The sequence below is a fragment of the Colletes latitarsis genome, chromosome 10 (assembly GCF_051014445.1).
Source record: "Colletes latitarsis isolate SP2378_abdomen chromosome 10, iyColLati1, whole genome shotgun sequence".
NCBI classification, from domain to species: domain Eukaryota; kingdom Metazoa; phylum Arthropoda; class Insecta; order Hymenoptera; family Colletidae; genus Colletes; species Colletes latitarsis.
The window spans coordinates 20,504,883-20,530,471 of record NC_135143.1 but is presented as its reverse complement, the minus strand read 5'-3'; the positions used below and the strand labels follow the sequence as shown (position 1 = coordinate 20,530,471).

The window sequence follows — 25,589 nt, the reverse complement described above, 5'->3', positions numbered from 1 at the left end:
AAAATTTCAGATATTAAGTCTTCAGACTTCCAACCGTTCATACACGTATTCGGAAGGCCGTTGTCATAATTTTACACGTGCCCCGACGATCGGTTTCAAAAGAAAATCTGTCGTTACCAAACACCTTCATCGAAAGAAGCATTTTTCTCGCAACGGTCTGTTATAACAGCGCGTATTTAACAAACCGACAGCGTATATTTCGTAGAGGTGACAAAAGGCGCGTTGTAAAGGAACGAAATTTCACGGTAAATCATCGAATTAGAGTTTCTACGCCAATGTCTGGTTGCATTCGCGGCGGCGACGCTATTAGAACGCGTTCCGCGTTCTCGCGAACGCACACTCTCGGAATGATAGATCATCGGCAGTCGCGTCCTATCGGACGGTTCTTTAGGCGACTCTGAAGTCATCGAATGAAACGGTCGAAAAGACCTCTGCCAACTGCGAAGTCGGTACGCGCGTCTCGGCGTCCTCCTCTCCAGGCGCACTCGACGCGAGAAGTGCTCTCGGAACACGCGAAAGAGCGCGCATCTTGTTCCTCGCTCGCCGTCGATTTAGGTCGTTAACGGTAAAACGGCGGCGTTCGCGCTCGCGAAACCAAAGAAGACCCGTTACGACGGCTCTCGATTTTGCTGACGTGCCCGAGCGCGATCGCCGCCGCGTAATTGCACCTGCACGAAAATTGCGTCACCGATGTTCTTAAGCGTTAACACGGTTTCGACGATAACCGACCCGAGAAGACCCACGTATTCCTCCCGGTCGTTCGCGCGGACCTCGCTTCGACGAGCTGGCGAGAGAATGCCCTCTGATCGAACGCGGACGAAATTAACAAATGACCGACATAAACACCGTCCATCCGTAACAAAAAGGTTAGTCACCTTTCGTTTGTTACGCGAAATCGTAACCATTCGGTCGAGATTGTGCAGTAAGAATAAAATAGCATTGCCATAGTGAAAATACATAGAGAGTCGTCGAATGTTTCGGGCTCGATCGACGAGACAATGGAGAGCTCGAAACGGATTAGGTGCGCAGGTATTCGAACCGAAAGATACGATGTTTACCGTTAGTTGAAATTTATGGTAAATGCAGTTATCGATGGGACTTACCTAACGAATTCACTCCTTGTTCGTCCAGCTGCACCTAACTTATCTTGCACTTTTCTTCTTTTTAGATCGTACGTGGAATAGATAAACACAATACCGGTGGTCGCATCGAAACGAACACCCAGCGACTGTGTACCTCGATCGGCGTCTCGCCTATCGATTTACGATCTATCGCGATTTCTTTATCCACCGAAGCACAACCGTGTCACAACCTCGAATCCCCAAGGATCCGATATATATATTTTTCTGTTTTCGCACTTACGGAGGGGGGCGGGTTGGAGGCAAAACTATCGCGGAACTGTTTCACTGTGGAATAATTAGACCGGGCGGTTCGAAGCGTGGCTTTTTCAAGCCCCCGGATGCATACACGTCGTGGCTTCTTACCTAACGTATCGAAATGCTTCGCTCTCGCGTGTCACGTCGCGCCTAACGAGCTTGGCTGCACACCTCCGATTCGACGAAATATCATTCCGCGTCTGTCTCCCAGGCACGAAGCGAGAGACCTTCGACGAGACCTTCGGGCCGCACTTTGTGAGAGGGACGCGCAGGTATAAACACGACGTTGGCGATCGGGCCTCGAAGACACGACGAGATTCTTCGCTGGTTCAAGCCCCGGCACGACACGTCGCGGCGGCGTCCCGAGGAACCGAGAAGCCGTAACGACGATCACACAAAGGACAATCGATGCTCTCCTCCCGTATTTCTCCACTCCGATGTCGTCGCACTGTTTTCACACCGCTAACGGAATCACGGTTTCCGGAACACCCGTGGCTTACGACCGGCGTTTTCACGCTTCCGGCTAGCGGTACGATCGCGTTTCACGTACGTGCCCGCGTATACGCGTTCGCGTTACGTTTCTCTCTATTTTTTCACGTTGTCCGCCCAAACGAGAACCGTGATCGCGTCTATCCACGTCCGTACGTCGCGGGCGCCGATGGCGGTATGAACCGGTGGCGCCGCGAGCGCCGACACAGGCGCCCTCATGAACTAACCCGCCTCTCCGCCGACGCGCGCGCGAATCTTACCAACACGATGGGAACCCCGCTCCCTCGTCGATGCCAGAAATACGCCGCACGAATACACGGGAAATGAGTAGGATCGTACGACAGCTACACTCCGCCGAATCTATAATGGATATTCGCACCGACGGACCACCTGGCCCGCCTCCCCTTACTACACCGTCTAACGGGTGTCCCTCGATTTACACAACGGCACTCACAATGCTGGATGCGTCGCTCGCTGCACCCTGCATTCTACCAGGACACGATGTACGCGATACGACCGCAAGGGGTAAGTTTCGATAATCGCATGCCGGACGCTTTCGGGTCTCCTACATCTTCTCCATATTATTTGTTTCCGAACACTTCGACCGTACAAACATTCTTTATTTATTCATCTCTGTAGATCCAACGGTGCACGTAAAGGTTTATACATATAGGGTTATCCAAATTGTATGTCACATCTTTAAATTGAAATAAAACACAAACCATTTGAAATATTTCAAGTTTCTTTATTTTAATATAAAGTCCACTTCATGACATTAATCGTGGAACACAATGTCATTCCAATTTTCTATTACACTATTACATAATTGGGGTTCCATTTCATTAATGGCGCCTATAATATTGGTTTTTAGCTCGTTAATCGTTTATGATTTATTGACATAAACTTCACTTTTTAAAAAACCACATAGGAAGAAGTCTAACCGAGTTAGATCGCATGATCTTGGGGACTTATAATAATTTTTAACAATGTTTATACGTTGTTGCACAATATGACGTGTGTGAAATATAATAAAGAACAATCAAATCATTTAGCAGTCCCATCTGTTGAAAGATGTGACACTCAATTTGGGTAACCCTGTATATGTTTGCAAACATGTTGTACGCGTTTCTACAATAACTACAGTTCTATTAATTAATTTTATTTACCGTAGCTTCATAAATCCCCTTTCCAAACAATTTCTTATTTTCTCTGCGACGAACCAAATGACGTTCTAAGTGATTTTTCTACTTAACTTTTGCTACGTTATAAGATCCTTGACAAAGTTTATTAATTTCTGTCTTGTCTGTTTAAATATACTATTTAAATTTCCAGTGACTCAGCAATGTTTTGAATCGAATTGAGAAGTTGCTCTCCTAAATAGTTTTAAGTCGCCAGCAAATAATAGACACGTGCTATCTTTAAACACTGTGACAGTGTCATTAATAAATATAGAATCAGGGAACTTCAAGGAGGACAAGATGAAGTACAGACAAGAGTTTGCGATTTTTATTATTTCTAATAACACTACAAGGTCTAAGGATACGAACGATGATCATTAAATTCTATGTTTGTAATTGGATCAAGTTCGAGCAACTTGTACGCTTTTATCCAATCGATTAGTAATACTATGGGTACCGTAGCACCGTTTTGAGACAAAGTTTCCGTAATGTGTTACGATGTCGCTTTCTACGCCGTGCAGAAGGAAAAGCGAATTATCTTCGAAATCTGCATTTCTCGAGAGTCGGCGTCGAGCATATATTAAAAGTTACGTTACTGCCGATTTCGCTTTCGCTTGCGATGCTCTTGTGCGCGAACGCCGGAAGAGGAATCCTAGGTTTCTAATGGGTGTCTTCGAACTTCGGTTTCGATTTTAGCGTATGAACGAACCAACTGTGAGAACCTGTTCTCGGTTCTTTCCTCTTCGAGTTGTTTCCTCGAGGAGTCCGTCTTGCCAGCGCAATTAATTTGCAGCATTAAGACGGGAAGTAACTTTGATATTTAATATTTACATCTTTCTTCTGTTATGACATCGTGAAAAGAGCTCGATATAATTCTATTATAAATGACATTATTGAATTTTATTTGATTTCCTGCCAATAAGACCAGTTCGAATGAGCCTGCAATAGAAAGAAAGTTTTAGTTCGATATAACGGCTACTTGGTCCGGAAGTATTATTTGATCCATAAGATTTCGAACACACATCCAACTATTATTAATCACTTTCGTTCTAAGTAACTATCATTGGGCATATACTTACAATTATTAGGTCTCAAAAGTACAAGACTACAGTTTTCCATAATATTCAATAATACGTTTGAAATATTGCTTTAAATTCAGGCACGAAGTTACGAAATTACCCAATATATTACACGCTGGTGGAACGTTCGTGTAGAAGAGCATAGAGCATTCGGATAACAGTATCACCGAAACTGTATCGATCCCGTTTCTGCTTTTAGAATGCAACAGAGAAGAATCTACCGCGTTAAAATGTAATTAAAATTGGCTTTCGTTTACGCGATGTCATAGTTGAACCGTAACGACGCAAATAGCATCGAGAACGCTAAGCCGAGGCCCACCATTGGTGGGATTTTTCAGGACGTTCTTCGATCCACGCAGTAGTCGACACGACGCAGTCGAATTCTCGCCAAATAGAATGCTGCATCCGGATCGTTGAATAATCATGCAGTAGCTGTTATCTGATGATCAATTTATATTCTACCGAATCACCGACATTCTTAGTCTCTTCCTGTATCGCATACTATCGTACATGGTGCTGCATAACGTGTGATAGACGCTTCAGTGATGGAGAGGCGACATGTACAAGCTTTTTCAGTCTCCAAATATGACTGTAACCAACGTTTGCGTGAATTTTTCCCGTTTCTATGTCCCCTGTCCATCGCTGAAGCGTGTATCACGTATTATGAAACATCCTGTACATTTCTACACCTGGTATCACAACGCGTAATTAGTTTCGTTGCGTCACAATTTCCTTATTTACATCTCGCGACGGATGCAAAGCATGAAACGAACAAAAACCAACGCGTGCAACGAATTCATCCGTGTCTTTCGATGTAATCATGGAAATAGAAGGACTTCGTGGAAACTCATTACAACTGCTCGCACTTTGTCGTCGTCGTTCGTGATGCGCCGACTCGGTGCCATCGGCGGACGCTCGTTTCTTACACGAGGAAAGAGAAGCCCCGTTCCTTTCGGGTCGCTCCGTGTTGCCAATATCCGTTAAAACGCGACTTTCCAATGCTCGGCGTCGATGGAAACGCCATAGCACGGCGTAATTCTAAGCAGACACGGGAGGAACTTGCTCGCGATGATAATAAACAGCGTAAATCTCAACGAACCACCGTTCGAATTACATTAATTATTTCCCGACCGACAGCACACGCGTAAAACATATCGCACCGGACATTAGATTTACGTTAATTAGCAATTACCTACTTACGAATTCTCTGTTATCGTCGCCTCGCGTGCAATAAATTGTCGACCGCGTACTTATTTAATTATTAATATTCGTTACGTTATTAATATGCGACTCGTGGTGGCAGGAAATGAAAATCTTCCGAACGCCTCCAAGAATAACTTGAATCAGTATTTTTCAACCTCTTTATATATTCCTTAAAAGAATTTAACCAACAATTAGTCGTTTGAAACCTCTTTAGGGAAACATGGACTCTATATTTTTTCCCGAATTATAGTAACATTTCTAAAGTTTAGCAGTGGTTAACATTTCGAATAAAGGATACAGAAATCGCATTAGTAGATTTCGAGCTGAAGGAGCAACTATACCAGGATCTGATAACGCTAAGTACCTTGCTTTAAACATCGATTAAAGTTTAACGTGGAAACATCAGCTTCGGCGAAAGAGACATCAGATGAAAATAAAGTTCAGAAAAATGTGCTAGCTACTGGATCGTCGATCGGAACTTTCAATTAGAAACAAATTGCTCCTGTATTAGCTCATTATAAAACCGGTCTGAACTCGTGGAATACCACTCGGAGGATGCACCAACATTAATGTCGCATTTCATTCGAGCGATCTTGTAACATTGGACAATAACCGTGAAATCAATTACCTAACCTCTCCAACATTCTATCGCGTTTTCATATAATTCTTAATAATAATATCTTCATCTTTCCTATCAGTACACACTCTTCGAAAACGTATTTTGTCAAATGAGTTACGATGATGTAAAAAGTTACGTATGTACAGTGAAAAATAGAAAGCATAGAGAAATCTTTTATATTTTATTTACCTTTCTGTGTTTGCGAATAATTGTGCGATTATTTTGAATCATTTCGACCCGTTTCGTAACAATATTTTCTGCCCAGATGCATAAACGAAGCGAACGCGACTGCGGAATATCGCAAAGATCGATCGCGTCGATGACAAGAGGAATAAAGTATTCGAATAGCCCGCGCCGCATCGTTACCGTGCGCGGGGGAATTACCGAATCAAGAGAATCGTTACGCGCCGCGAAGAAAGTCCCTCGCTCTTCCCATCGGTGCAGCCGGAGTGCTCGCATTTTGTCGTCTTCGGCGTCGTCGTTGCGCCGGCTCGAAAGCATCGGAGGACAGTCGTTTCCCATCCAGAGAAAGAGAGGAGTTTCGAGCTCGTTCGGTCGCGTACCTCGCGAACCACGACGCGTAAAGAAAGAAGAAAAGGAAAGGGTGGAGCGGGAGACACGTCGCGAGGGCGAAAGGGAAAAGGGGGATTCCTGGATCGAAAGGCTCTGGAAGGGATAGCGGGGAGGGAAGAATCGGGCGGGAGATCAGGGCGAGGGAAACGAGAGGAAGGGAAAAATGGCACGTCGTCCGAGTGGATGCGATACGCGGCTGGAGATCGTACGCAATGCCCGTGGCTATCTAGCTTGACTCGTGAAAGCCTAACGAACGCTCTCCGTTTACCGACCACATACGTGAATTTCTGTCCTCGCACGCTCGTGCTCGCGCGTTCCACAGACACCTGCGAGATAATGTTCTCGTAATAGCTCCTGCGTGATGTCCAGACCAGGCCCCTAATCTCTGCTCGCAGTTTTCGGCTAGGAACCTACCTGTCGCTTTTTCTTAGCTCCATCATTTCGTCTTTTTTTAGTTTTTTTTTTTTAAACGAAAGCAGTATCGTGTACATAACAGAAGTATATAGAACGAACAAGCGTGTATCTACGTGTATGCCATGGGACCTAAAATAGTTGTCCACCACTATTAACACCACGCACGGAAGAACGAAGAAATACAGCTACTATACTTGCAAAGGAGCTGATATAAGATGTACGATATGTCTCTTGCATAGGTATAGTACCTGTGCTTCATCGTTTGTCCGCTGGGGACGCTACCGTCCGTCATGTAATTATACGGCTAACCTGATTTTGTGGTTTTTGATATGACCAGCAGTAATTGAATATGAATGTCCGTTTAATAGAGATAGTTAATCATTTGGTCGGTGATAGGGACTTTTTACATACATTAATTATTTATTATTCTTGTTACAAAAGAGATGATAAGTAATACTATGCTTTAAACTGTGTGGATTTATTGGCACATCCACAATAGTTGCATAATATATATTTTTGAATCCAGAAAAATATTTTCCCATAATTTCTACAGCGAGACAAAACTTTTACGAATTTTTACCTTACCGGGACCTCCGAAGGACGGAAAGCGCGATCGAGGAGCACCGGAAGGACCGGGATTTCGTATGATTTACGTACGCACGTGCTTCCTACGCTCGAGTATTTTTCTGCGGATACACGTATACGCGTACGTGTTCACAGGGAAAAGTTGTGTGCTCGCCGAGGATCGTAAATACGGGATTTACGAGCTAGGGATGGATAAATATTTTCAGGAACAAGTAGGCGGTAAGATTCGATACTTCCGAAGTATTCGCGAAGATGCAGACAAATCATATAGTTGTTTACATAATGGCATGAGCAGTAAACTTCGTTAAAGTTCGTCGAAGATCCATCACTCTAACGGCGTTACATTTATTTTAACCTTGACACAGTCACCGAATATCTTCATAGTTTCGGAACGACTTCTACCGATTTCTTCATTTAACTTTAATATTTCCACTTCTAGTTATAATGTCTAGGGGTGGGATTCTCGAAATCTTGAAATCTTGAAATCCCTTTACATCTCTTTTAAATCTGCTACTGAGCCTACGTGCCTCAAGACTCGTTCCTTGGACCATAATTTTTCAATATATTCTACCTATAAACACGTGGAAAATCAAGAAAGGGCCGTATTATTATTATTATATATTCTCCAGAAATGTCTTGCATCATAGTTATGTATCGATCACGGATAATGGCGTAACGCGATGCACGATGATGCTCCATTTACTTTAGCGCGTACAATACGTATTTACGTTTATGTGTAGATGGCGCTACACGACTGTTCGAAGTGCAGAAACGCAAATGAAAGAGTGCTAATTTACTCGGGCCGAAGTGCTGTTTTAAACCATCGATTCGTACATACGTACCGCGCACTCAATTCTCTTTTTACACGATCCGCACCCCCTCCCTTCCACTTTTTTTTTTTACACCGTTTCGATTTTACACGGTTCGAAAGAAGTGAACTGATTTCATTTCTGTTTGCACAAACTTTTTGCTTTAACACCATGACTGCTGCGTCTGGTGCGTTTCGTGGTGCGAAAAATAGAAATGTTCGACATTTTGATGGTCTAGTGGGTATTTTACAGCGTTTTTAGTTTAATTTAAAACTTCTCAATATCCAACTGCAATAGCGACAAATTCGCCTGTCTCGGATTGCTAGCGTTCATCGTCAAGATAGTCGACAGAATCGATGGCGGTGTTTAACATTTTGCCACGTCACCCGTATAAGGGTGACAAGATTTACCACTATGATACTAGAAAAATGAATTCTCAAGTTATGACGTCGAGGGAAATAAATTTGGATAGAATTGGTGAATTTTAACAAGGTTACAAAAATAAAATTTTACTTTTGCTGAATATTAAACGGTTTTGATCTGGCAGTGAACATGCGAGGTACTATAGCGAGTCTGTGTTTTAGGGTTTTGACCAGGTTTCCTCGGTTTCGGCGCGGTGCGCGTCCCCTGTAACGTCGCGTACGCAATCCAGCGTCTCCTTCCACCGGACGGGATACGAAAAGTGGAAGAAGCAATACGCCGCGACGACGTCGGGCGTCGGGCGACGACGGTGGCAGCGGAGCGAGGCGCTCCGCAATTTACAGCGGCGCAAAACGATTTCGAGGAGCGCGGAGCCACGTTGCCGTGGCTGCGTATGGATCGGGCTTTAGAGGCGGACGCGCGGATCTCTTTGTGTAACACGAGGGCCCGCAGGGCCATCTTCTTTCTCCTCTCCGGACGGCCTCTGATACCTACTCCCCTCCCGCCCCGGCCACCCCATCTATCCCGTTTTCTCATCCTCGTTCTTCTTCGCTCGGCAGCGTCTCCACCGGAGAGCGTCGCTCCTCTCCGTCCCCGCGACGAGTCATCTCGTTTAGGTCGTGCAAGCTGGCTCGGTTGGAGCAGGGAAGGAGCGGGCGGGCAGGGGGGGGGACATGGAGGACTCGATGGCACGGGAACGACGGACGGGTGGACCGGGGAATGGGAAAAGGGGGAGGGAGATCGCTGGCTGCGGCGTTGCGAACCGTGCGCGGGGAAGGGAAGGGCCGGTGAACCAAGGAACGAGGAGAGGAACCGTGAAGAGAGGCGACAGGGTCGAGGGAGAGTAGCTACGGGACAGAAGGATATATGGCTGTGTATTATGTACTCCGAGACCCGTGTTACATACGCCTTCGTTTCTCCGTGTACGCGAACGTCCGGGGCAGGTGTGCGTGCGTTTCCTCGTGTGGATTCTCGACGGTGTGTCCTGTATCGGTTCGCGCGCGGTGCGAGGCGTGCGGAGCCGGGTCTCGCTTCGCACGCAAGTCTCTAACCAGCTCGCATCGAAGATGCGCCGTGCATGGAATCACGCGACTCGCGTAAAAATCATACTCGCGATTCTGCGCCGGCAAACTGAGGGATAATGGCAACGAGCGGACCGAACGCGAGGGAGAGAGGATTCGAGCGGCGCTCGTGGGTGGAGCGGAGACGGGAACGATGCCAGACAAATTGCGGCTGATAATTATCGTCGATGGACAGGGATATGCCACGACTGACGCGGGAATAGTAAACGTTGATTTTTGAAGGGCACGAACCACCCGTTATACCGAGGAAATGCACGCCGTAAGGTCCGTTTTCACGAACGATGCGCAGCGCGACTTTTTTATGCTCGCTATTATATGATACGATCTTCCGATGACAACGGATTTATTGGTAAATATAGGTTATGTAACATGATGTCGACCGATGTTACTTCGTCCCCGACGACGTTTTAGAGAAATAAAAACTAAGGGAAAAGTAGAGATTGAATCGGTATTACGAATACCGATGAAATACCGGTAATTTTAGATCAGTGTTTCTCAACGTGGGGCACGAGTCCCATAAGGAGGCAATGTCTCTCCTTATATCTGTCACAATAATACCGGTATGGAAGCAAATACCGTTAAGATATGCATAAAAATACATCTTTCAGTCTCTGGGACGAAGTATCGGCAATATAAAACGACATCTCTGTTTAGAACGTCGTGACAACGCAACAATTAAGTTCTCACGACGACAAACCTGGCATTAAAAGTCGTGACATTGCAACAATAAGCAAACAAATGTACATTGCATACTTTTGTTCCACACTTGTCATCGTCGAACACTTTAATGTCGCGTTGTCGTAACATTCTGATCACAGATGTCGCGTTATATCGCGTTGAGACTTCTTTTCTATAATATTTTCTGTTTACCATCATCATATCATCTTCAATATATGTAAATAGTTTCTGAAGGGACTGATATAGAATTTAAAATTGCAAAAAGAATATAAAGCAATGTGTTAATTAGTATAATAAAACATATTAGTCTTTTTATTCTTTTTGAAACGTTGGAAACCGCCAAAATTGTATCATTTGACGCAATTTTGGTTACTGATAAATGGCACAACCTAAACCGTCTATCAATCGTGCGAAATCATGATTTATGTCATCGTATTAATACGTTGACTGCCAGACTAATAATCGTGAAATTGTCTACGAGGTAAAAATTTTGTTTTAAGGTTATTGGAAACTACATAACCCAATATTTTGTCGCTAAACTTAATTTTCTGACCCTATCGAAATCCACAAGAATCCTATCCATATATATTTTCCTGTAACGTTTTATTTAGAGAATTTTTTTAGTTTTTTTTTAGTTTCTTAGTAAACAATCCTATTGATCAGCCTGTTTTTTATTTTTATTTTATATTTTTTGCTACATAATACTTGTCCACAATTTAGAAAAATACTGTACTATAATAATATAACATACTACGTAAAAAATATTAAAGTAGCTTTACTTTGATATGCGTCAAATTAACAGGACTCGAACGAATACTTTATTTTTCATAATATTTTTTTTATTCACAACTTTAACAACGTATACTAGCGTTCGTAACAATGCAATAAACTTTATATAAATAATATTTGTAGTGTATTTAAACTTTCTAAACCAAAAAAAATTGTAATAACTAGGATATTTAAAACATAGTATGTTGCATCCAGAAGCCATATTTTCAATATTACAAAAGTAAATGTCATCATAGAGTAGGCAATGTGATTAAGTATTATTGTCAAATTTTGATAAAATCGGATTAATATTTGAACGATTCAAATTGCCAGAGAACAACAAAGAATACTAAAAATCGGTATTATTCGCTATTATGACCAATGAAAACTTTGCATTAGTGCGATGCAGCGCAGCAGTATTGTTATCTCATATAAATGGCTACCGATACATATAAATTAAAAAAATTGTCTAACGAGCTGTGAATTAACAGGGGTCCAATGAAATTAATTATAAAACAAAATGTATTCTCTAAAACTAGTAGTCCACTAATTCTTGCATTAACAGAGGACTTTACCTTTATAGCAGAATGACAAAACAGAAAAAAAAATAAATCAAAAGTTAAAAGTTACTGAATAACTTTTCTTTATAAAAGTTTACCGTTTCATTTTACCCATGTTAATTATCGTTTCCAGTCTATCGACGGTTGCAGCTCGGATACTTAATTAGCGACACGCGACACGTAGTGACCTCTGGCGATCGATATTACTAACATCCATTTCACTCGGCAAATCCACCAGTATCGACGGAAGGTAATATAATACCTTCGGTGCATTTTTGCAATCCGATTACGCGTCGTTCGTTATTCAAGCAACGTTCGAATTTATTTATTTATCGATCACTCGAGCTGTTCGTTTCCATGAGATTAGGTACATTAAAATATTTTCGACCCAAATTTCGTTTACTCTATTTTCGGATACGGGCAAAAACTCGATTTCTGTTTGCCAAACGCGATCCTGGCAAGTATAGAGTGGTTCTCGCCCAGCCAGTAAAGCATCATCAATATACGATTGGAAATTATCCTGACCAATATACCGATGTAAGGAGCACCTAAAAAATTAAAGAGACATTCAGAATTGGAAATCAATTAATCGTACGTAAAAAAAATTTGTCGTTTCTAAATCGTGTTAACGTTAATTGTCGAAAGAAATTAAGCGAGCGAAGTTCAACCGGCGACTGAAAGTTGTAAATCACAGTATCTACCGATTCGTAGCTTGTTCTGGATTAAGAAACCTTATATGACGCGGTGACACTGTTCTGTGGTTTCTAAATAGACCACGTGTTAGATTCTCTCGTCGAAAGGAATCACTTACTGTGGAGATACGAGTTCCATTCGCGTAGCTTCATGTTTAACGTCGAGTACCATCCAAGTCGTTTTTTATCTGCGAACACAAGATTCGTTCGGGTAATTGTTGACGAATAACCAATTTAATCGCGTTAAACGAAACTGACATTTTATTCCTGTCATGTCCATCATAAGGGCTATGATGGCATCTTCGTCGTAAGTGGGATCGATGTACCACACACCTTGCACCGCGTACGATACCAGTTGTTCGGATTCTGGCAAGGGATCCAACAAGTGTTCCTTAATTATCTCGCTTGCGATTTTTCTGCACAACTCCGTGGTCTCAGCCGCCGTTTTACGACAGATGTTCAACCTAAGGGATTCATTAATAAGCAATTCGAAAAACGATCCACGGAACTCTTATACAGTAACGATTCTTAAAATGAACCATTGCTCCAAGGTTGGTGTGGCCATTTTTCGTACAGCGGAGGTGAAATTCGACGCCAGCAGATATTTTACAGCTAGCGAGAGCGAATATTCAATTTACGAATCAAGTGTTCAACTTACGAATCACGTTCATTTTAAGAATCATCACTGTACAGATTTCTGGTGGCTCGTGATCTCGTTTATGAGCTCTATTCGCGAGTAAAAAGTGTGTGGGCGCTGCGTCGTGGGAAAGGGAAGCGTTTCGTCCAGTAAAGCTTTCTAGCAGATCTTGCCTTAGACGATTGGGATATTAGAAAATCGGTCGAGCGCTTGTGAGAGCGCGACCCCTCTGGCGGCGAGCATGAGAGGCGACGCCACAAGAGTCTCTTTGCGGGGAAGAAATTGAGAATCACTGATGTACAACGACCATGTATAATTACCGATCCGATATGCCTAACATGTGAGCCGTGACCCGCCAAAAATAATTGAAGCCCTCCCTCTGTTCGAGGGTACAGTGGGACAATCCGACCTTATCAGGGCACGTCAAAGCGTACCCAATGAACCCGAATTGCGTGATGGCCATGTCCTTCATGTATATTCCATTGCCTCCATGTTCTATGTGTCTCTTGGTGGCTAACGCGTGTTTCCATCGTATCACGTTTATCGCCTGAAACCACCTGTAATCACATATTTGTGTGACAGGCTCGTGCATTTTCGCGGGAAGTTTAACGTGACCGTCCATAAGCTCACTTTGAATCCGCTTTCAGCATGTCAGATTTAAATAGCTCGTATATAAGTAACAACGTTTCCATATATCGCCTGAAGGATAAAGAGATAGTCGAACTCCGCCTCGTGAACACGAGTATCTGCAATATAAAACGTAAAATATTAAAATATTTTCAATTAATTATTTTACGGCGAAGTTTCAATTTTGCTCGCTTGGATTTCCATCTATGAAGTGTTTAAAGATGATCGTTGAAATGCAGTGGAACCTCGATTATTGGACGGTGTCGATAAATGGAGTTTGAAAATACGTGACGTGGATAAATTGCTCAATAAATAAACTTAATAATGGAAGATTACTGCCGGAAAGTCAAAACAATTAAATAGTCCGTTGTCAGAAGATACGTATCATCAAAATGAATGAAACTCGAGCTTGTAAACTGTTCGTATTCTTTAAAGAATATATCTTTTCGTACGAAACAATAAAATTTTCAATTAAACGGTCGTACGTGTATTAAAAATCTCTATTTCTGTAAAGATCGAAGGGTATTTCGAACAGATTATTACCTTTGTTATATCTGGGACACATAGTATCGCTATTAAACCCGTTAGATTCGCAATTCCAAATCCTAGAATATTATCCATATAAGCCGTCTGACCTCTAAAATTGTAATTTCAAAATCATGCAACTTCAGTGGCTATAAATGGCTTTGTTAATAGAATTCCTTTGATTTTACTCACATTTTGAACAACCTTTCATCGAACCAATCTGGGAGGTCGTTTGGCGTTACTTTGACGAATTCCGTATCGTGGAGTGACCTGTCCTCGTGGATCAGTTTTATGTGCTCGTCCACCGTTGCTGGTTGAACTAACAAGAATTAGTGGGATTATTATATATCGAAACTGTGTATACCCAAATTTTTTAAAATATGTTCACAGATGTAGTGTTCATAGAAAAAGAAAAATCTCCTACGAACTCTTATCTTCGGGATTATCTGTAGCTTACTGTTAAGAGAGACCAATTAATAATAGTCAAGAATTCCAAGAACATATGGAACGCTTTAATTAATACGATATTCAGAAGTGCAGTACAATGAGCAAAGTTCTATGTTACAGAAGATACCGATCTACGAAATGTAAGTCCTTCAAACTCCACCAAAAATGTTCATTAGAATTACTCTTCAAAACCTCTATTTATAGTTAATCTTTTAAAAAATTAATAAACACATTTCCGTTTCAATTATGTGACTCTATACATATATTCAATATGAATTATACAATTTTTTTCATTCCTTTGATGTTTAGGCCAGTCATAGAAAATGTAAGAATAGTGATAAATTAATTTTCTGCAAGAAAGTGGCCATTATTGAACTGCTTTCACGAAGAGAAGTCCTCACCTGTGCTTATTAGAAGAAATGAAATTTTTAATTTCACCTAACGCCATTGAATTTTTTCAAAAGAAATCTCCCCTTTACAATGGTTAATTTAATTACTCATTAGCTTAATTTACCATTATAATTACGTTTTCATTGATAAAGCAGGAATATTAACTCTGACAATTTGTCATCCCTGAAGAAATTATTTAGATAGAATAATATTTATTCTCAAACTTGCTCAATTTTGTGGGTAACTTTAAAATAAAATTCCGTCAAAGGATGTTTAGGTATTTTTACAGAAACGTATACTTGGCATATACGGTAAATAAATCTTCAATAATAGAGCAAAATATTGTCCGAGAAACGTACGTGCGTGGATAAAAGTAAAAAGTAACACTTACCATCGTCGATGTGCCTTTTTTCTTTCATCGTTCACCGTGAAACTATAAACAATTTAATAACCTATTATTAACGTACCGACCCATAGAATTTTTTCAAACGAAAATTACTATGTATTAATCGGGATGTAAAACGAAATAACGTTTTTTTCGCGCGTGTAACTTTCGTTTTATCGCATGAGAATATTTAGCTTAGCTTTGAGTAATATCTGTTGCCATAAATTGCCTAATCAAAACGTTCCCTGAAGACATGTCGTGCTTCTTGTCGTACTAATTATGGTATAATAAAACATGATGCAAATGCCACCGATCAAAATAAAAAAAATTACGGGATAAAAATTATTTTTTCGATTTTTATTAGTATTTTTAATTGCAAGTAATGATTATCAGTGACCGAAACTTTGTTATCGTTATCAATAACCGGCAAGAAATTTATTTCGGTTATTCGTAACGATTCGTTCTATTATTTATTATGTTATTATTTTGTTAATCGAGTTCAACTGTCATAAGTTTTATAACTGATATTTTTTGAAAAATTTTCTTTATATTTTACGACTGCCATCTTCAACTTCAGTATAATTTCAATTTAATTTAAATATTCAAATAATTTAAATTTCATTATAAATCTTCGAGACAAATAAACAAGCATATTAAACTCATTGTTTGGCTTTGTCATTTCGACGTGCTTCGATTGTAACCGGGAGCATTTATACTACTTGCGTAACCATGACTCAGTAAATTAATCAAAAAGGCTGACGTTCACATTCTACGGACACTGTCACTGTATATTATCGACACAATCTATTGACGATGATAAAAAACACTCTCATTTTTCACACTGTTATTATCACTGCGTAGAAATAATTTCTGTTTTGTTTAAAACATTTTTTCAAAAGTTTTCGTCGAAGCTTTCCAAGCAGTGACGAACGAAAATTCTTATCTAAAATCAAATTTCGACCATCAAATACAAGATAAGCAAGTCTTATCGTTGCTCGTTAAACAAAAATAGAAATTTCAATTATAGGAAGAAATATTTCGCATTGAACGTGTAAAAATTTAATTATTGTCTAATATTAGAATAAAGATTTACTCGTTTCTGACTACAGAGCCGATGTTCGATCAAGAAAATAATGCGTAGAACGATATTTTACGAAATAAATTTCTTCACACAGTTTTTACTTTCCTTATAAAATATCTAAGCGTTAAAATTATTTTGTTGTATTGTTGTTTACGTACAGTTGCAAACGAGAATGTTACAGCAAGAGATTAAAAACCCGTTCTAGATGTGATCTGTGCTGCATGCACGGCTCGACTGACTTCCACGCCACGCGAGTACCATTTAATCTATTTACAATGACAATTCCTCTGTTCCGCAACAAGAAGTGACATAAACACTCACGGGGAATCATTATATACGAAATTATCGCATTTCGTGTACTGCTATTTCAAACAAAGAATTTAAACAAAATGACTCGTCACTCTATAGCCATTAAAAACTTTAAATTAAAAATTGGCCTTTTCATATTTAGTAATTCATGTATTTTTATGTTATCCCAATCTTATACATTTCTATATATTCGTATATTTTCTATATTATAATTGATTTTCTTTATCAGTCCACGTATTACAATAAACTAGAAACACATAATCCCAAAAGTTGAATGACGTATAAATTCCTAGTTTCAAATAGTGCTTTTAATAAAAAATAATTTTTACTTGCAAGATGTTCTCATATTTTAAATATGGGGGAACATTCGTTGATAGAAAAAGCTTCCTTCGTTTCGTTTGAAGTGCGTTTGGAAATGCACACTTGTAGATAGTGATAATGTTAAGTCATTAATCCGTTAACGCTCATGTTTTTCCTAGAATGATCAGTTTTCTGTATTGGACTTGTTTCTACGCTATATAAAAATGCGATTTTTACAATGTTGTACCTAACGTATAATTTGAAGGAAAACAAGTATTGTTATTCCTTAAACCGTTAAATTAAACACAAATATCGTTTTTCAAAGCAGTCAGACTCGGGCATGTACGTTAAGGAGTTAAAATTTATCACTAGATTCTATCTGCGAAATTTACATTTACATTATCTGTACATGTATATGTATACAGGGTGTTCGGCCACCCCTGGGAAAAATTTTAATGAGGGATTCTAGAGGCCAAAATAAGACGAAAATCAAGAATAAAAATTTGTTGATGGAGGCTTCGTTAAAAAGTTATTAACAATTAAATTCAAAAATTTCAAATCGTTCTGAAAAAATTATTTTCAGTTGCGGGGGTCAATTACAATCATTTTTGGTCATTACACATACCCCCGAAATCTTATCCACTTTCGAGAAAAAAATTCGAGAAGGTGTTGAAGTTTTTCGATGAAAAAAAAATGTTTCAAATCGTTCTAAAAAAATTATTTTCGGTTGCGGGGGTCAATTACAATAATTTTTGGTCATTAGACATACCCCCGAAATCCTACGCACTATCGAGAAAAAAATTCCTCACCGAAAATCTAATTTGGCGCCTAAATTTTTCGACGAAAAAAAAAATTTCAAAACGTTCTGGAAAAAATATTTTTAGTTGCAGGGGTCAATTATAATAATTTTTGGTCATTAGACATACCCCCGGAATTCTACCCACTTTCGAGAAAAAAATTCGAGAATGTGTGAAATTTTTCGACGGAAAAAAAAAATTTCAAAACGTTCTGGAAAAAATATTTTTAGTTGCAGGGGTCAATTATAATAATTTTTGTTCATTACACATACCCTCGAAATCTTGCGCATTTTCTAGAAAAAAATTCATTATGGGCGGAACTTTAAATGTTAATAATTTTTTAACAAAGCCTCGATCAACAAATTGGTATTCTTGATTTTCGTCTTATTTTGGCCTCTAAAATCCCTCATTAAAATTTTTCCCAGGAGTGGCCGAACACCCTGTATACATATCTACTATGTGGCGCTGCGTCGCTGTGGACTTATCAGTAAGGCTTTCTAGCAGGCCTTGCCTTAGACAACTGGGATATTAGGAAGTCGGTCGAGCGCTTGTGAGAGCGCGACCCCTCTGGTGGCGAGCATGGGAGGCAACGCGACATTAGATATTTCAAAATAAATACTCCTTAAAAAGTAAAGGAAAGAAATAGGAATGTTGGAAGTGAAACCAGATTCGAGCAAATTTTATTCACTATTCATAAATTCATTTATAAATTATACTGTATTAATAAATTATTTAAACGAGCGAAACCACGGCCAGTATTCTTTATTCTCGATTAAAATTTGCCTAAATCTGTGGAACTATGAGTCAGATTATTTATTAGTTTGTTAAAACAAGCGTTCGTCAACATTATTCCGCTATTAATTAATACCCACTATCGTGAAATCGCATTTTATGATGGTGAAAAATTCTTTTGCACCGCGATCATCACTTAGGGACGGTTTTTTAAGTCCCTTTCGATACGTTTACCGGCTATAGATCGAAGAACACGGTAAACAGAAGTCGATCCAGTGGCGCGTTTGAGTTCCAAATAAAACACGAGCCCAGCAATCGACAAGCCAACGACCAGCAACGAAAATCCAGCAGCCAGAGGCGTCAGTCCGAGAATCTGCACACTTCCGTCGTAACCATCGTGCTCTACGAGAACGTCTCGAAGATTATAGCTGCTGCGTCTGCGGATGACGTTGCGCATATGCCAATTTACAATACCCGTTTGCTTTAACAATAACATCATCTGCGGAAAAAACACGAACAAAATAGTTTACGACTCGCAATTAAGTTCACTATTGAGTACTTCTTGAACACTGGCACGATAGAACCTCGATTATTGCAGAAAATCAGTACTGAAAATTCCCGCAACGTTTCATTTTATTTGTCTTTATTCGCTAAATAAGAAGGAAAGCAGAATATATGGAAACAAAGTATAGAAAGCAAGGTTGAAAAGAGAGAACCTGACCTGACTTAATCCCAGCTTACAATTTAATTTAAATACAAAAGAAAAATGAAATCATACGACCTGGATTTTTAACCCTCAAGGGTTCAAGGGAAAGTGAATTATTGCGGTGTAATATTTTTAATTTAGAAGGACGTTACAGTTTACGAATTATAAAAATAATTTTTCGATCGTTATCCAACAAACATGACGCACAAATTAAATGGTACTTTACCCTGTTTACTGGCATCAGAAGCCAAGGCTGAATCGCGAAAGCTGCGTAGAAGCGTCCTACCGATTGTCCCATAAGTCTGAAATTCTAATACAGCATGGGATTTAGTGTGTTCGTTGGAAAAATTATTTGTATAAAATATTACCAATCATAGAATCAAACATTTAAAAATGTTTACAAGTATTTAAAATTTTTACAAAACACTATTCTTATCAACAGTCAAGAATTTCGAAACTATTCTCGACTATGATACTTGTCTTCCTCGTATAAGTGGGTCGAAAAATAATATACCACGCAACTGACTCACGATTTAATTTAATTTTTGGTTCCCCATAAAATCAACGATTTTCGTGTTTACCTTAAGCTTGTCATTAGGTACGTAGTCATCAGGAAAGAAGCAGTCGTCAAGGATCTTGCCAAGTATCGCGTAATTACCATCCATAATATGTTTATTAATTTCCTCGACGTTATTCAAGAGATGAAACCTATTCGGTAGCTGCGCCGCGTAAGCGTCCTGGGAGAATCGAGTATATTTTCCACGCAATAAAACAGTATATAAAAGTAATAAAAAAAGTGTATCACGATTTCGATAAAATCGTGGCTTGTAATGATATACCGTGAGGTCGAAATAATCGCGAAAAGGCGGCGGCTGATCTATCCTTCCCCATGTTAAATTCGCCGCGATGAACTGCTCCATAGTATCGATTCTGAAACACGTATCGGCAAAGTCCATTTACGGACGGAAATCGGGCACGGCGACGGTGGGAATTCGACGTTACCTGTTTTCATATTCCAAAGTTGCCAGCCTGGCCGCAAGGCTACTGCAATAAGCGCTAATTATTAACCATCCAGCGGTCTGCCAGAGAAGTATCCCGAGTTTGTTGTTTGTCGTGGTTTGCGGCACGGAGGTGCTCAGGAAGGTACCGATTAGGTCGATCAGGCTAACGAGGAAATTCCGGAAACCTGACGAATACGAATTTATCGTTCATTTCTTGAAATTTACTTTTACGTAACATTCAAGTATCTATACGTTTCTCTTTTTCATTTGCTCCATTTGTATTTTATATTATCACGTTAAACAATTCTAAAATTAACTGTTACCGAATTAACGCTAACAGCCTGCCTCCCGAGCTAGAGAAACGTAAACAGTGGTGATGGCGTTTCTATTTCAACAAGTCGTAGCATAGATTTATTCATGAAGCGAGGGAATACTGCGTTACAAATCAGAAACGATATTTTTACGCTTTCCGTCAAACTAATTTCCGCCATTGGATTTACTCCAGAGGATATCACTTGACGGTCGAGGAAAGAGATAATTGGCATTTTTTCATTTCATTGCTTTAACGCGATGCACGGGAACACGAACGTGTTTATAATTTATGGAGCAGAAGAAGCATTCGTCACGCACGTTCGCATACACGAAATCAATATCGAACTTACGTTTCGGAAATTTCGAGTCGATCTGTGCACGGACGTACATGTACAGGCTCTGGAGAAACAACAGGGACGCAATTAGGTACCAAACTTTGCCCGAAAATGGCTTGGTCAGCGCCCAAAAGCTTGTTGTTGGTCGCGGACGGGGCACCAAGAAAATCACGAGTAATTGGTACCATGGTTCTGAGAAGTGCACGAATTCGTGTTGTTCGTGTATTAACCAGATGCCGCCGAACGCCATGTCTGCCTGGGGCCCAGAAGATATTGGAAATGATAATACACATGACGAACGTGAATTAATCGGTAAAATTTATTGCTAGTGTTTGTTTGTTTTTAGACACCGACTTGCCTTGTTTTCGTGCATCATTCCTATCAGTCCACCATTCCATACTGTAGCATTGAAACGTGTTCCATATCTTCGACATACATTAATATTAATTTAAAAAATAGAATTTTTAAGAAAACGAATAAACCACGTGCATTTATATTTACAGAGATTTCCCTTCCGGTTTTCTTATCGTCCACGTAAAATTCAATTTCTCCGCTATGATCAAGAACAGCTGCATTTCAATGCCATCCCTTTGCAAATCTACAGTTAATGATAAAATTAATTATTAAAAATGTATATTTTTAAAACACGGTAAACTAATCGTAAAATTTAGTCCAAGTAATTGTTGCCTCGAACGTAGAACTGGAAATAATAGGTTTATTAAACATGTAGACATTAAGAAATTAGAATCGAGTGGAAAAAAAGTGTTATGTAACGAAAAGATAAAAAACAGACACACGTTAGTAAGTTATTTACCAGTGTCAAAAACGAAAACGTTTGCTTGCACGCCGTTGATTACTTTATTAATTGTGTGATTGAAGAACGTGAATGGAGGTCGGAACACACTGCAAATTTGCATTTCTCTGCCTCGAAAATTGAAGTTGTCGTACTCGTGTTTCAGTCCGTCGTACCTTTGCATTTCAACAAAAGGAAAAACGATAACACGACAAATGTTCTCAGTTATTAATTCCAAAGAGTATACCTATCAAGCTTATTGAATATTCGGGGTTTTAAATAATTTTCCGACAGCCTCCATATTCCGGACATAGAGACGATATTCACATTTGCAGTTCCGTACGAAGAGCAGTCGAGCAGACTGGAATTGTTAGTAACGTTGTTATTCACCAGGATCAGGATCTCTGTCTTCCACAATAAAGATGGTATTCTGTGGAAAATTACTTTGGGTCACGAATCAGTATCAGATTAAATTTTTGTTAAATATCATTAGCCATCGGACCATCTGGGTCACTTATGACCCATCCTATGGGTCATAATATTAAACGAAAGTCCAAATATACTGAACGAAAACATTATAACATAAAATAAAGTATTTCACGATGTACAAAAGTTACACTGATTCGATCGAATATACATCAGATTACTATACGCTGGTTTTATGAATTAATTTTTTCCTATTTCCAGTACCACCATACTATTAATTCGTGTGTCGAAGAAACGTTTCGTCTACTATTTTCGCCAAACGACGTTTCACTGCATTTTATTTCGCGAACTCTTACTTGTCCAAGGATTTCTTGATTTCCTCGTCGCTCGAGCCCAGCAAGAGGTACCCGTTGCAATCGTAGATGCTCTGTTTCAAGAGGTACTCGTACGGATAGACACTCCTGAACTGCCTGAACAGCACTTCCGTGTCCTCCATAGAGCCTGAATAAAATTCAGGAACCAGCTCAAAAAATAAACAAAAGCCGTGTCTCCGTTTTCTTTTCGGTTAAGAAAGCGAACAAAGGCTAACACGCTGATAGTTTACCAACCGTCGAAGAGGATGTTGCAGCATTTGGAAAATGGTAGCGAGAATCGGACGATCTTTGCAAAGTCGTCGTCGGGGATCCATGATTCCGTCGCGGAATCAAGAATGTCGTTCTTTACAGCCAGCGACGAGGCAGCTAACAACACCAAAGCGTAAAGCAACAAATCCGCCATCACGGCGGATGATAACTTTAGCAAATAATCGAGTCTCGTGTCCCGATGTTTGCGCCGAGCTCGGTTACGGTGTCCTTCGAGCAAACGTCGATCCTTTCGCGAACTCAAGGGAAACCCTTTGTTTGATCTTCCAATTGGGAGCCATATGAACTTGTCCGCGGTCTGGGTTATCTTTTTCACCGACCACCGTGTGTCAACAGTACGCAAACGTGGCGCGAGTCCGGGCTTCCGGTCTGGAAATGGGAACGACGGTTCTCAAGCTCGCTGTGTAATTCGACGTAGGAGTTGACGCAACGTACAGGGTGGCACGAACGCCAATACGACCATTTTACGCGAGAAAATGAATCCAGAAATACCTATTGCATGAACTATAATTTTATTATGCACCACACTGTCACACTCGAATCGAGGAAATACCTCTTGGTCGAGTAATTTTAGAAAGGGGTGACTGGAACACGTGTTACATTTTCAAGGGTGGTTAAAATGGCCATTATTACTCTAGATCATTATTTATTTTTTTAATGTTATTACACTTCTTAAATCTCGAGTGACTGGCCTGGATTTGATTTAGCGACACAGACACAGCATTCATTATTATTATGAACAAAATTATTAACTTTTATAACAAACCTGATAAATGGGCTGGACTAATTTTTACACCAAAATGTAGCAGACTAAATTAATTTTTATATGTATACAATGTATTTGAATTTCTTTTTAAATTTATTATGATGTTTAAACAGTACGAGGAAAAATAAATAATACTTCGATCTTTTGCAGCAAGGATGCGTTTTGATGCAAGTCTGGCAACAACTTCGAATTTTGGATTTTGTCGAATTCCATATTCACGGGGATATTTGAAATCTTTTTTTTGTTTTTAACGTTTTCTGCCAGAAAAATTTAATTTTTTTATATAGATAATATTGTTTATACGTGCAATTTCACGGCTCCTCGTGCACACAAACATGGACGTCCAGGGTGCAGTTTGACGGTAGATAAGGGTTACAAGGACAAAATGTAATTACGGCTGGAGCGCGAAGCCTTGACTGACGAACTTTCGTTACACCCGATGCTTAATTGACGGTGTTTCAAATTGTTTATGATAGACGTACGAAGAACATGTCTTGTTATCGTTCGTCGGTTCGCGTTTTATTATTCTCTGTTGCCTGTGCTCGTATATCACTCGTTGTTCCACGAAACACACTAAAGACGTTCGAACGATACAGCGTGGGACATAACTAACTAGTAATAATAAATACGTCGTTATTGTAGCTAATTTTCAAATAATAAGAAATTAGATTTTGTCAAGGAACAGTTACATTCTATCGTTAACCTACCTTCGAATATAGTATGGTAGTTAAGTTAGTATGATTACTTAAAGTAGCATTTCCCAATTTCGTTTCAATTATGTCCCATCGTCTCAAAAATTTCGACGCTATGAAAAGAAATAATGTGATGTTTGATGACCGCAATTGAGAAATTACATTTGAAATTATACGAGACATTAATTACCACAAAGAAAGTTTTAAATAGAAATTAATTGCGAGTTCGTGCATCTATTATTTTAATATGAATGAATTTATTAATGAATAAATTTATTAATCTTTAATCATGACAATGTATTATATTTTCATATGATTGCTAGTACATTTACGTACTTCGTGCAATTGAGTTCATTATTCTAATGCAATTGAAAGTGTCCATCGTGATAGCTGTAGAAATTGCCCAGTCCATGTTATTCCTTTACAATCTCATTTTTTTTACAATGAAACATAACGAATTCCATTAGACAAAATGTGTGCAATTTTGTTGTCCAAGTACGCCTTCGCAATAACGACTTCCTTTTTGTTTTAATCAAAGAGAACCAATCCATTTCAGTTACAATCAATTTAAATTCTTAAAACAATATTTATAAGATGTAGGCAAAATGTTAATTTTCTACATGTCTCATTTTTTTTAATTACGAAAACACTATTAAAATATATTTTATTAATACTTTACTAAAAGTAATCTTTAATGTGACCTAAAAAATAAAATACAATTTCAATATTTGTAGATTGTCGAGTGTCCTTAGAAAATTTCTTATCTTATTAATTTATAGAAATAATTCAGTTTTCAATTTCAAATAAGAACTGCACTTATCGTGTCACTAAAATTACTAATTTAACTTGCAAGAGACATTTCAAGAGCTGTGGTTATATTTCTTGCAAAATAACTCTCGTAGTTCGTTGGCTTTTCTGATATAAATTCGTTGCGTGTGAAAATTTTAGACAAACTTTTTTAGAAAAAATTGGAAGTGTATCAGATAATAAGTACGAGACAATATTAAATCGAAAAATATTATTTTGATCGCGTCCACGTTCGAAATTTTCCGCTCAAAGCATGTTAGTTTGTTTTACGTCGAAAAGGTCTCAACGTCGAGCCGCAAGAACCAAAACATCTGATTTGTTTCCATCGAAGTCGAGCAATGGGGAAAGTCGAGAA

At 39.4% G+C, this 25,589-nt stretch overlaps 4 protein-coding genes across 17 annotated transcripts in view; 1 reads left to right on the top strand and 3 right to left on the bottom strand.

The window, feature by feature from the left end:
- LOC143346900 (bromodomain adjacent to zinc finger domain protein 2B) overlaps nucleotides 1-2,064 on the bottom strand; it is a 229,815-nt gene extending 227,751 nt beyond the window's left edge. For all 13 annotated transcript variants that reach the window (XM_076775533.1, XM_076775540.1, XM_076775542.1 and 10 more), the window contains exon 1: nucleotides 1,104-2,064. The gene's annotated coding sequence lies outside the window, so the exon portion shown is untranslated. The remainder of the gene's footprint in view (nucleotides 1-1,103) is intronic.
- The window catches only part of LOC143346908 (3-hydroxyisobutyrate dehydrogenase, mitochondrial), a 35,057-nt gene that overhangs the window by 5,674 nt on the left and 3,794 nt on the right, over nucleotides 1-25,589 (top strand). The gene's annotated exons all lie outside the window — the stretch shown is intronic.
- On the bottom strand, nucleotides 11,396-16,893 carry LOC143346761 (uncharacterized). 2 transcript variants are annotated; one of them, XM_076775203.1, is made up of 9 exons: nucleotides 16,776-16,893; nucleotides 15,543-15,584; nucleotides 14,507-14,633; nucleotides 14,333-14,426; nucleotides 13,793-13,908; nucleotides 13,483-13,719; nucleotides 12,784-12,989; nucleotides 12,645-12,713; nucleotides 11,396-12,381 (listed from the first exon to the last, which is right to left on the bottom strand). In XM_076775203.1, exons 2-9 carry the CDS (start codon nucleotides 15,568-15,570, stop codon nucleotides 12,233-12,235), a joined length of 1,026 nt encoding a protein of 341 aa, XP_076631318.1. In that variant the 5' UTR covers nucleotides 15,571-15,584; nucleotides 16,776-16,893; the 3' UTR covers nucleotides 11,396-12,232. The 2 variants fall into 2 exon arrangements, with proteins under 2 accessions (XP_076631318.1, XP_076631319.1); XM_076775204.1 differs by lacking the exon at nucleotides 16,776-16,893 and adding an exon at nucleotides 16,630-16,737.
- On the bottom strand, nucleotides 18,800-23,329 carry LOC143346440 (uncharacterized). The gene is made up of 12 exons (XM_076774528.1): nucleotides 22,937-23,329; nucleotides 22,685-22,829; nucleotides 22,150-22,332; nucleotides 21,924-22,078; nucleotides 21,611-21,707; nucleotides 21,464-21,534; nucleotides 21,125-21,361; nucleotides 20,464-20,647; nucleotides 20,301-20,391; nucleotides 20,043-20,198; nucleotides 19,688-19,771; nucleotides 18,800-19,254 (listed from the first exon to the last, which is right to left on the bottom strand). Exons 1-12 carry the CDS (start codon nucleotides 23,103-23,105, stop codon nucleotides 18,952-18,954), a joined length of 1,875 nt encoding a protein of 624 aa, XP_076630643.1. The 5' UTR covers nucleotides 23,106-23,329; the 3' UTR covers nucleotides 18,800-18,951.